Source organism: Giraffa tippelskirchi, chromosome 5 (genome assembly GCF_054371585.1).
Source record: "Giraffa tippelskirchi isolate mGirTip1 chromosome 5, T2T-mGirTip1v1.2.pri, whole genome shotgun sequence".
In the NCBI taxonomy this organism is placed as follows: domain Eukaryota; kingdom Metazoa; phylum Chordata; class Mammalia; order Artiodactyla; family Giraffidae; genus Giraffa; species Giraffa tippelskirchi.
This window is the reverse complement of record NC_137279.1, coordinates 185809172-185821468: the sequence shown is the minus strand read 5'-3', so window position 1 is coordinate 185821468 and position 12297 is coordinate 185809172. Positions and strand designations below refer to the sequence as shown.

At 50.4% G+C, this 12297-nt stretch overlaps 1 protein-coding gene across 1 annotated transcript in view; it reads right to left on the bottom strand.

The window, feature by feature from the left end:
- CSMD2 (CUB and Sushi multiple domains 2) overlaps positions 1-12297 on the bottom strand; it is a 667647-nt gene that overhangs the window by 309753 nt on the left and 345597 nt on the right. Inside the window, exons 7-9 of the mRNA XM_081490945.1 lie at positions 9138-9215; positions 3907-3994; positions 3085-3209 (exon numbers count right to left, since the gene is read on the bottom strand). Coding sequence (XP_081347071.1) covers positions 3085-3209; positions 3907-3994; positions 9138-9215 — 291 coding nt within the window. The remainder of the gene's footprint in view (positions 1-3084; positions 3210-3906; positions 3995-9137; positions 9216-12297) is intronic.

Sequence of the window (12297 nt, the reverse complement as noted above, 5' to 3'; positions counted from 1 at the left end):
CAGGTGGCACAGTAGGGCCCTAAGATCAAAGTCTAGGTGGGCTTCCCTGGTGGCTCAGATGGTAAAGAATGCACCTGCAATGAGGGAGAGCTGGATTCGATCCCTGGGTTGCGAAGATCCCATGGAGGAGGGAACGGTGATCTAATCCAGTATTCTGGCCTGGAGAATCCCATGGACGTTACAGTCCATGGGGTTGCAAAGAGTCGGACACGATTGAGCAACTTTCACCTTCACTTTCACTTTCAAGGTCTGGCTGCCTCTCAAGGTGTGTGATTGGACAGGATGGTGAGACATCTGGGACCCATAAGGGATCTGGGGCCACTAGAGGCTGCAGGTGCCCTCCAAGGCGTGGGGAAGCTATATCCCAAAACAAAAACGAAGCATGCATGCACACGGACGCACAGATCTGCTGGGCTCATTTCTAAATTAGGTCTTGCATGTTCACTGCCACAATAATGCTGAAAGCAGTGCTCTATAATCACTGTCTTTTATTTATTTTTTTTAATTTTATTTTTAATTGAAGGATAATTGCTTTACAATATTGGTTTGGTTTCTGCCATACATCAGCATGAATTAGCCATAGGTATACATATGTCCCCTTCCTCTTGAACTTCCCTCCCACCCCCCACCCTTTCCCACCCTAGATCTAGGTTGTTACAGAGCCCTGGTTTGAGTTCCCTGAGTCATACAGTAAATTTCCATTGGCTATGTATTTTACATATGGTAGTGTATATGCTTCCATTAGTCACTGCCTTTTAGCAGAAGAAAACAGATTCAGAGAGGTGAAGAGATGGGCCCAAGGAGACCCAGTTAAACAATGGTGATGATTGGATTTGCACCCAATTCTGTGTGGCTCTGTTTTCCAGGATTTCCCCCCACTTCCCAGGGATAGAGGATGGGATGGGAATGGAGGTGAAAAAGCTCTGCCTGATGCTTAGTCAGTAATGCGGCAGAGAATGCAGAATCCAGTGGGTCAAAATCACTGGGGGGACTTGACTGGGGCACACAACACATCTGGAGAAAAAGATGAGCACGTGACTTGACTGTGAACCTTCCTCTGAAACACCAGCCCTCCCCCACCCTGGGCTTCTGGGTGTAAACACCCACCATTACTAAGAGAACAACCTGCCTCCAATGAAAAGGTCTTGGGGAGAGATCAGATCCCACCACCGCCTGAAGGCATTGCTGTTCTGGCTCCTCAAAAGGAATTCTGAAATCACCGACTGGCAAAGGGTCCCTTGATCCTCAGACTTGATGATTCTATGCCTGTCTACTCAGTGGGTGTCTCGGTTCCCTGGAAATGGAGTGTTGTGCTGTTCAATTATTCATTTATCCAATCATCCATTCAACACATGCTACTGAGCACCTACTATGTGCCCAGTCCTATTCTAGGCAGTGAACAAAGCAGATGTCCTTGCTCTATAGACACACTGCTCTGGTACAAGGATGTTTGCTTTCTTGTCCAGCACTTCCCAATTCATAAAGTGTTTCCATATCCACAACTCCATTTGATCTTCACCTTAGCACAAGATGGGTCAGGTAGGAGTCGTGCGCTATATTTACAAGTAAAAAAAAAAAAATAAGCCCAGGGAAAATAGGGGCTTTGCTGAATTGCTTGTGGCCAGCTGGTGACAAAGCTGAGAGCAATACCCAAGAACTCTTCTTTTGTTTGAGTTTTTAGAAAAAAATTAGCTAAGTGGAATTTTTGAAATATCTAAAATCAGTCACGGTGCAAGGCACACTATTAATGGTGGATCGCAGCCACCCCAAAGCTGAGTGACCATGAATACATCTAAGGCTTATTTGAGAGATTTTCATGACCCGCTTCCAGAGCTCGTTATCAACATAGTAAAAAAAAAGAGTCGGTCTCAGCTCCAGCTTGCCCATTGCTCAGGGTAGCGGTGATCTAAGTTCTCATCCCAGTCCCCATCCTACCCTGCATGAATTTCATTTTCATGCATGTGCCTGATTTTCATGACCCGCTTCCAGAGCTCATTATCAACATAGTAAAAAAAAAGAGTCGGTCTCAGCTCCAGCTTGCCCATTGCTCAGGGTAGCGGTGATCTAAGTTCTCATCCCAGACCCCATCCTACCCTGCATGAATTTCATTTTCATGCATGTGCCTGGAGAGAGGCAAAGGATCTCCTTAAACTGGAAGGATTAGGAATGTAGTCTGAGCAGGCAGCACACTTTTTCTTCCAAGGGGGAACGCAAAGGAGCAACTGTTGTCCGTGCTCACAAACTCTAGAGTGATTCCTTACGCTTGCACCCAGAACCCCTGAGTCCTGGTCATGTGTGCAAACAATGGAAAAAGAGAGATGCATACAGCGGAGGAAAAGAAAAGCTGTCTAGCAGAGCCCTGGGGGAGGAGGCCAGGGGCTTCTCTACCCTAGAAGCAGCTGCTGTCCTGCCGCAAAGAAGAAATACACTCAGGTCTGCTATTTTAAGATCATGTAGGGGAGGGGGATTCAGCCAGCCCAGATTTGGTGCTTGTGATTCCTGGGACAGCAAGACCCTTGAGAAAAAGATGTTCGGGTGTGGGGCTGGAAGAATCCCACAGAGAGTAGCATGAGGCCCTGGCGCGTGTTACTCCTGCAAAGCTCTGAAGATTCTTTCAGAGGTGAAAGGTCTGTTTATTGCTGAGTATGTGAAAAGAAACAAAGGCACTAAAACAGAGGTTCAGGATGGCTACATGCTCTAATGGAGGGATTCCAGGTGACATGATACACGCTGACTTCCCTTCCCATCTAGGTGTAGCTGTAATGTCTTGGTGCAGTGGGCCAGGAGCCTGCTCATGTATGACTGCCAACTAGACTGTCAGGTCCAGGAAAGGCAGGGACCACGCCTCTCTCCCCCATCTCTGTATCTCCTGCTTCTCTATAGGCCTATAGGGTACAAAGGAGGTGCTAAATAAATGTGCTGATTTCATTGGTCAATGGGTGCAGAACCTGGGGCCTGGAGAGCAGCGAGAGGGAGGTGAGCCAGTCTGGATGAGAGCCAGGACCCTGGTATCAGCAGCTGGGCTCTGTCCCCCACGCCCTGCTGGATTTGTTGGCCAGCCTCCCTTTCCAGGGACATGCTTACCTCGGCAGACCGGCCTGTGGTCGCTCCAGGCTGCAAACATGTCGCTGACTTTCATACAGGTGATCCGCTTGGACCCTTGCAGGTCATAGCCCTCGTTGCAGGTGAACTGGACACTGGATCCTAACCTGGGAGACAAGGCATGTCTGTGAGCCCCACCCTTAGGCCTCCCAGGACCCCCCTGAATCCTTCCCTAGTTCCATAAAGAGCACCATGCCAAACTTTATTTCTCTCCTGGCCCTTAATCTCTGCTCCACCGTTTATCATTTAAAACCTTCACTGGAAGGGACACCTGCTCTTCATCTCTTTTTTTTTTTGGACCATTTGCTTTTAGGATTGAGTTAAAAGGTGACTTTGTGGGCAAAACAGCAGTCCTCTGAGATAAGCATCAATTAGGACAGCTAAGAGTGGGTGGATGGCACCCAGAAATTTTCACGAAACTGGACGACTATGAGGAGATGCCTTGTTAGTTAGAAACTTTACAAAAGCTACCATCTCAGTGCCATAGGGTCTCTGAGATGATTGGCGGTGTGAGCTGCCTGCTGGCACCTCATTACTGATGATGGTGGCCCTTCGTACCCTGGGTATAGGTCTGCCGGGTGACACTGGCAGTCTACAGCCCTCCCCTCTCCCTGAAGGTGTGGGCACCATTCCCAAGATTAGACAAGAGAGAATGTTAAAGGTCAAAGCTCTTCTGCAGGAAGTGAGCCTATATCCACATGGTCCTCGCTAGTCCACCTCCAGGAAGGCCAGCTCCTGTCTGACCCCCGAGCCAGGCCATCCGCCCCACTTCCTACAATTAGAACGTTTTCAAACAGATCTTACCTGAAATCCGAGCCTAGTCTTTTGCCCCTTTCAGGTATGCCAGGGTCTGGACACATATTATGCCCTTGGGACACACCAACCTGAGTTACTACAAGGCAAAAAACAGCACATACAGAGATGGATAATCACAGGAAGGCACCCGCTGGGGCCGTGTCTCAGGATGGGAGGTGGACGCAGGGACAGCAGGAGGCCCGGCTCTGCTCGGGCCTGTGTGGCTGCTGGGGTCTACGGGGCTCGGGTTTCCTGAGTGTGCAGATGGGGAGCTGCTTTTGACAAATTCCTTTGGGAGCCAAGTCCAAGTGAAATTCATCAAGAGCGTGTGGGCTCAGAGGCACCCCAAACCAACAACCACCCCATCCCCTTGCCCCAGACCAGCGACCAGAGGTGGACAGTCCACAGCCCCCAGAGACCTCCCCCATCCTTCCAATCTGCTGATGGCGACTCTAGATGAGATGAGTCCCCCAACCTCGTCCCCAATGGAGAAATGACTCAAAGAAAGTTAAATAAAAGGTGGATGCGTGGTCAGAAACGGTAAAGAATGTAAGAGAAAGCTGCAGTCTGAAGTTCAAAGCAGAGACTTGAGCTAAAACACGGAAGAGAAACCTGCTGAGAAATCTCTTCCCACCAGACAGTTCTCAACACAGAGTAAGTCGTAACCAGAGCATCCCCGACCCAGAGCATTGAGGTGGCACCTGTGGTGGTTCTGGCAGGTGCTGTGATGCCCTCACGGTTGCCAACACCAAAGCCCTGTTTTTAAAAAGCCACATGCGCGTCCTCTAGGCTAAAGGAGAAGCTTGGTCAAAGGCGGCGGATGCACACAAAAATCAGTTTTCTCCTGTCTGGAGTGGAGAAGGTGGAAACTCTTTGGACCCTGCAGTTCACTGTTCTTGAGATGCTGTGAGACGAGAACTCCCTCGCACTTCCGGAGTCTTGGCCTTGACAGTGACCAAGAACTGGAGTTCCAATCAAGCCCTCACCAACCCCACAATCAACACAAACACCTCTAGGGTGATGGGCAGTCTGGAGCAATGTTTTCTGAGTTGGTCCATTATCCTCCCACCCACCCAATAACCCATCATATGAGCAATGTGCTCCTTCACTCACTCACCCACTCCTGCACATGGTACACAACACACATTCAGTGAGCTTCTGCTATATACAAGACCCTACTTGGATACGGTGGGAGATGTCAATGTCAGATATCAGATATGATCACCTCACTGTCTTTAAGGAGTTCCAAATCCAGTGAAGATATGAACTATGGAAAGAAACTACGGAACCACAATGGGGAGGTGATGAAAGATGCAGCTACAAGGAGGTTCAGAGAGAGGACCTATCTCATATTCCTGAGAGAAGCATGGAAGGCTGCCTGGAGGAGGTGGCATTTAACATGGCTCTTCTGAGATAGTAGAATTTAGATACATGCTAACAAAGAAATGGCATTTCAGGCAAACAGATGGGCCTGGGGAGCAAGGTGGAGACATGGAAACAGAACTGCAAGTTGTTCAGTGTGTCAGAAAAGGAAGAAGGGTAGTGAATGACCTGGAAGAGTGAAAGTGAGGTTATGGAGGTCAGACGTTGAAGGAACTCGAGTCTGACCCTGAAGAAGATGGGAAGAGACCTGAGTGGAGAAGAGTATTGTAAGAACTGGATTGCTCAGGAGGAGGGCAGTTACTGAAAAATGAATTAGGAAGTTTTGTGTTTGTTCAGGTAAAGACAGCAAGAACCTGATGGTGGAGACAGACACGAAGTGATGGGAATGTATGTGGCAAAGAAAGAGTCGCCAGGGCTCATGGCAGAGTAGGGCATGGGGAGAGGAGGCAGGGAACTTCCTGGCCGGGGAAGCTGTGAGGATGCACATAAGTGATGGAAGTGGGGCAGGGGGGAGTTCGACTTTTGACTCACTTAATTTCATTTCAGGCCTGATTTTGAAGCTCATTTTTACAGTTAGAAACCTATTCAAATCTCCAGGTAGCCCAGGACGTGGCTGGCCAAGGTAACCTCGGCGATTGGACAGGCTGCATGCTCAAGCCACAGACCAGATACCCTCCTGGTTGTGGGGGGATGAGCACAAGGCCTCCTGGGCAGCCTCCTTTTCTCCAACATTCCACACTGCCAGGTTAAAGCCAGTCACTCGCACTGGACGCTTGTCCCCGGCTCCCATCCCCTTCCCTACCAAACCTCTACTTCCAAAGCTTTTACATCCTCAGCTGAGCCACATCACCATCCCCTCAGACCAGGACCCTTCAGGCTAGACTAATACCATGGAAGTGTCATCTCCAAAAGCAGAGCAAGCCCCTGCCTGCTGGAGTCTCCTGTTTTGCAGTTAGGAGAAATGCAAGAGAAAGGATCTTGGATCCCCAGGGGGAAGGAGAGAGAGGGGAGCCCTGAGCTGTACTTGCCGGTTCATCTGCTGGCAAGCTGGCCTCACCACCAATCCATTCCTCCTGAGAGCTTCTGAGCTAAGTGCCCACATTCTTTAGGCCCTGCCTCCTCCACCCTGCACATCAGTCACTCTCATCCCAAGGTCCCTGCTGCCTAGGAACCACTTGCCACATTCCAGCACATTCCAAATGCACTACAGGTTCTTGCCTCCTTCTCCCGCCCTCTCATTCAGTACTGACACCACTCAGCGAGCAGAGCGGAGGCTGACAGATGAAGATGTGGCTGGACGGTAGATCCGAGGTCATGGTAAAGCCCACCAACCACACCACAGCCCCTGACATGTGAAGCAAACCCCACTGCAACCCCTTTAATCAGCCAGCCCGAAATAAGGCTCAGGTGCCATGCAGGAAGTTGTGAGCCCAGCTGTGATCAGGCCCCCTCCTTTCCTGCTGCACCCTACCCCGAACCAGTGCTCTTTCTCTTCCTGGGAGGACTGAGCAGGTCTACAGAATCCCTACATGAGCCTTCAAGGCTCCCCAGAAATAAGCAAACCCAAATCCCAGCCACCAGTTTACTGTCCAAATTACAGAGGCGAAAAGCTTTCCCCCTCTTTCCTGAGTTCCAGCCTCCCCTGCCTACTGAAAACCAGCCCCTAGTGCTTGTAGCATGAACTTGCTGTTATCTACAGAGAGAAAAGATGGGAAGGTGATCTGTGCCCCGGTCTCTATGATGAGGAAGAAGCCACAACACACTCAGAAAGACAATCCTTCCACCAAAAGGGAAGGCACAGATGCGTGGGTGGTGAGAACCAACAGCCGGGGGTTCAGGGTGCCCATAGACTCTCTGATGAAGGCAATAAGTAGGATCTAGGAGATGTAGGTGTGGCCCACTCCTCCCTTGAAGTTCAGAACATCTGTCCACAGGGGGCAGAACACCAAGGGCCAGAGCCCTGCACACACTCGGGGACCTGCATCCATGGCAGCTCAGGTCACACACCCATCCCTCTCTGAGAGAATCTCGAAAGGAAACCAGTACCTTGTTGTCGAGAATCGTATATTTTTTAAAGGAGCTTTTGCATTATTTTATTAAAATAAGATTTCTTCGTCTTTCAGAGGGAGTTTTGGGCACCTCTGAGAACTAATGAAAATCACAGACCCTTCCCTGCCATCCCAAAATGCACCCACAACATCGTATGTGATTTCCTTGGGAGTTCATAGACCTCCTGAAGTCCTGGGTCAGGAAGGCCCATTTCAGATCTAACAGCATTCTTAGGGGGAAAAGAGGGTAAAGTTTTGCAGCCCCATTTTACAGATGTGGAAACCAAGGCACTAGTTAGTACCTGGGGTAACACAGTTACCCAAGGATACAACTGGGATAAGAACTTTCTCCCCAAATCAGAGCAATTTCCTTAAAGTTTGCCTGTGGACTCAAGGCCTGCCTTGGTTCCTCTCGTCCTCTGGGGCTGCAGAAAGAAAGTTTATGCAGGCCCAGCCCATGTCTCGAGTCTTCTCTGCCAATTCTTGACCTGACCCTCTGCTCCACCCCTCAGCGCCCTAGTCAAGTGCAGAAGCAGGGCCTCATGGCTGCCCTCTGCCATCCAGTCCCCATGTGGCAGGGTGACCAGGCACAATCATATCCAGGGGTGAGGAGTGGTGCCTGTCTCCAGTTGGAGGACTTGAAAGACTAGAGAAAAGTCATAGCCAGGCTCAGTTTCGTCAGGACACTGGGACCAAACTGCCTCTCCCCCTGCCCCCTGCCACCAAAGCACGGAGCTCTGGAACCACCCACGGCTGTTCTCCTCTCTCCAGCAAGTACTTCTAGCATCACAGGAAAAGTGAGCATGTGGAGGTGAAAGAGAAATGGAGGGGTTTAGCAGGGAGCAGAAATAGAGAAAAAGAGGGGAAAGCAGATTGGGTGAAGGGAGAGGAAGGAGAGGAAAGTGGAAGGAAGGACAGTGAAGGTGGAAAGTGAGGGAGAGAGAGAAAGGCATGAGACAGGCAAAAGGAGGGAGGAGGTAGACCAGAAGGCCAGGTTCTGAGGGCCCAAGGGAGGCTCCCCATCTCTACTTTCAGAAAGAAGAAGGAGTGTTTCTTGGAAAAATCTACTCTGCTTTCAAGTCCAGCCTCCTGGAGTGGCCCAGAACCTTCCAGAAAACCTTCCTATGCTCTAGATCAAAAGCCCCCTTAGCACAGGTTCTTCTGGGGCGACGGCATTCCAGACCCTTCTCCAGCTTTGGACATCACCCTTTTGATCTTTCAAACACCAATGGCAGGAACATGTGCTCAAGGACAGAATCCACCCGGTGTCTAAGCGGAGAGCCCCCAGCTCCGCCCCGTCGGCTCAAGACGCTGGACCCCCACCCTCTAGTCCGCTCTTTGCCCAGCCAGGTCCACAGACCATGGTGGAAGGTTCTAGGAATGCCCCTCTCTCCCCTCCCCAATCTTTCCCTGGGAGCTGGAATCAGGGCCCTGAAGCCTCCAGGATCCCAGCAGGCGTTCACTGACTCCTAGACAAGGAGCCAGAAAAAGGATTGTTCTAGCAGGTGGAAGTGATTCAAAAGGAAAAATAAAGAAAGAAATGTAGCAGTAATGACTCCCTGGACTGTAGTTAGAATGGGAAGTGAGGGAGAAAGAAGAGGCGGGAGGGGATGGGAGGAGGAACTCGAGAAGCCAAAGGGCAGGCCCGGGGGCTGCTCACTGGCCATGAGGTCAGTGTGCGCATGCGCAGACCCGGGCAGCGGGAAGCGGGGCTGAAGGGACACCGGGGCAGCAGCATCTGGCTTCCCTGCGGTCACAGCGCCGGCGGGTCTGACCTCAAGCAAGAGGCTCAGCAAGGCGGACACTTACACACAGATGTCTTCTGGCTGTTGTCTTTGCTGGGCATCAGCTTCACGCCTCGAGACTTCAACTCAATTTGCTTCTTGACTAGAAAAGAGATGAACGAAAGAAAAATCAGGTTAAGTTTTCATCTGGGACTGGGGATAGGTCCCTCTAGAATGATCCCTCTCTTAGCTTGGGACATTCCATGGTGGGTCACAGTCAGAAGCCCCTTTGTGCAGAGATGCCAAGGGTAGGGTTCAACTGCAGCAGGGTCTCAAACGTGGAGGAAGAGGTGCTGTAGAGGCTGGCACTCTAGGGGAGTCAGCCAGGGTGATCTACCTGAAAACTGGTAGTGAGCATTGACATGGGAAGCCCTGCAGCTTGCCCTCTGTAGCTCTGCTCACCTGACCCAGTCTGGCTAGTTTCTGAGCCAGCCCTGGCCAGGTGTTATATTGGGTTAGGTCCCCAGGTTGTCACCCTCACTGTATCCACACCCATTGCAATGTGACTATAATCCTTGTTGCTAAAGAGGTGGAGTGTATTTCATCACCCTGTGACTTTGGGTTTGGTCATTATGGAGGCCTTGACATATCCAAAGACTTCTAGGGTGCCTGATAGATTAGGCATGCCGGCTTGAATCTCAGCCATCACTGGGAGGAGACATGGCTGGCCCCAGGAGGATGAGAACATGAGGAGCAGAACCAATCTGCCTGGCCAAGCCGAGTCCATACCAGCCAACCTTGTGGGCAGGGGCAGCTGAGTCTGGGAGGTTCCTGGCACAGGTGGTGGTCTGATGGATTGAACTGGTTTTGATCAAATACTGAGTCCAGTCCATAGCTCATCAGGACTTGGCCAAATAGCACACAAATAGCCCCAGAGCCAGAACTCCACAATTTCAAAGGTCATTCCTCTGAATCCATCAATCTCCTTTGGGTCTCAGTATCCCTGTGGACCCAAGGCATTCTGCTGGTTGCCCAGGGCTTCATCCTGTCTCTGATTATATGGCTTGGTTTTCTGTTGAATCCCAGACAACCCCCGCCAGATGACTCAGCTCTGCTCTGACTGGTACCAGCAGTGGTAACAACTGCGACTGTCACTTCCTACATACCAGGCCCTGGACTGAGGACCTTAGAACTTAAATCAGCATCACTGACCTCTCTTTCTCTTGTGCCCATACAGGATCTATCAGTAAACTTCCAAATATATCCCCAATGCAGTTTGCACATCTATCTCCCTGGTTCAGATCTCCGAGACTTTTCCTCTTGTTGCCATGGTCTTCCATCTTCCATGCTTGCCCTGGTCTAATCTATTCTCAACACGAGATCCAGAGGGATCTTGTTAAAACAGAAGTCAGACCAAATTACATCTCTGCTCAAAACTCTTTAGGGACAACTCAACTCTTCTACAGTAAAAGCCAAAGTCTTTTAAAGGGCCTGCCTGGACTAATCAGCCCTCTCTGAGACCTCTCTGACCCCATCTTCCACCTCCATCACTCTTCTCCGGCTGCAAGCCCCCCTCTGATGTTCCAATAATACAACAGCTGCTCGCTCCAGCCTGCCAGTTCCCTGGAAGGCTCTTCCCCAGATGTCTTCATGACTTGCTCCCTTTTCTCCTGGAAGCCTCTGAAGCAAACACTACTTTCTCCTGGAGGCTTTCTTTGACCACTCACTTAAAACTATACCTCCAAACCCTTCTCTCCCTATCCCCTTCCCTAAAGATTGGGACTTTATCCCTAACTTTCTATCATACATATCATTTTCTTAGTGGCTTTTGTCACTCTATGTTGCAATGTAAGCTCCATGAAGGTGGAGATTTCTATCTGTTTTGTTCATTGCTGTGTCCTCAATGCCTAGGACAGTGCCTTGTCCATACTGGGCCCTCAATAATCATTTCATTTGGTCCTTATATGTTCAACAACCCTGACCAGCAGTTATTATATGTACTGGATCAGTAATAAAATTGGGGTTCCCAGTGGTTTAAGTGACTTACAGTGGGTCACATAGCCAGGAGGCAGCTTTGCTCTTGGTGGGACCTCAGCATCTTCTCATGTGACCTGTCCCCAAAGTTATTCCAAGGGCATGGTTCAACCTTCTTCAGCATCTGCCCCCTCCCCAGCTCAGCCCTTGGAGACTCAGGTATTCACTCTGCACCTGAGATAACATGGCAATACCGGAACTAAAGCCCACAGTGATCAGGTATGCAAAGGGGGCCATCTCCCAGCAGCCCCCACCCCCCTGCTCATTCCTGCTCTGCATATATTAAAAAGCTCCCCAAAGGTTGGTACCCCAGCTAACTGCTGTCTAAGCTGAATGCCTGATAAAATTCAGTTACTACCACAGAGTCACTGCTTCTCCACATGCATTCAAATTCTTTTTATAAATGTGCATTACTCTCCATGTGTATCCAGCAGGAAAATTTCCAATGAACACTAACGTGGGTCCATTATCAAACAGAGCGTATTAGTAGGGAAACATGCATTATTCAAGCCTAGCTAATAACGGTGCAGCAGGGGAAAAATGTTCTCTGATTCAACATCCCTAAGAAAATAGCAGGGGCTCCCCAGGTGGCACTAGTGGTAAAGAACCCGCCTGCCAACGCAGGAGACTAGGAGGCGCAGGTTTGATCCCTGGGTAGGGAAGATCCCCTGGAGTAGGAAATGGCAACCTGCTCCAGTATTCTTGCCTGGAGAATCCCATGGACAGAGGAGCCTTGTGGGCTACGGTCCATGAGGTCACAAAGAGTCGGACACGACTGAAGTGACTTAGCATGCACGCACACAGAATAGAAGTGGTCCCAGCACTTCAAGAACAGTTCAAGCTCTTTTCCCTGATGTCCCAGCACTGGGAAGGGGGTGGGGAGAGGCGTCTCTATGACCCAGGGCAGCCCATCTGAGGACAGATCTGCAGAGATGGCTCAGGGCATCTGGTGAAGGAGGAGGAGGCAAGTCAGTCTTCCCACGCCCCTAGTTTCAGGTTCTAGTGTCCACTGGAGGAGGGGGAGCAGAAGGGAGCCAGTGCCCCGTGGATGCCTTTCCCAGGGCAAACGCTGCTTGAGTTTTCCTTGTAGCTGCTGAAGGGGGACCTTGAGATGCAGGTGGACATGAGGGGTATCGAAGGGGGAGCCCTCTTCCTCTCTTCTTCAGGTTGCATTGAGAAAGAGGCTCCTGCCCCTTCCCCACCTCCAGGCC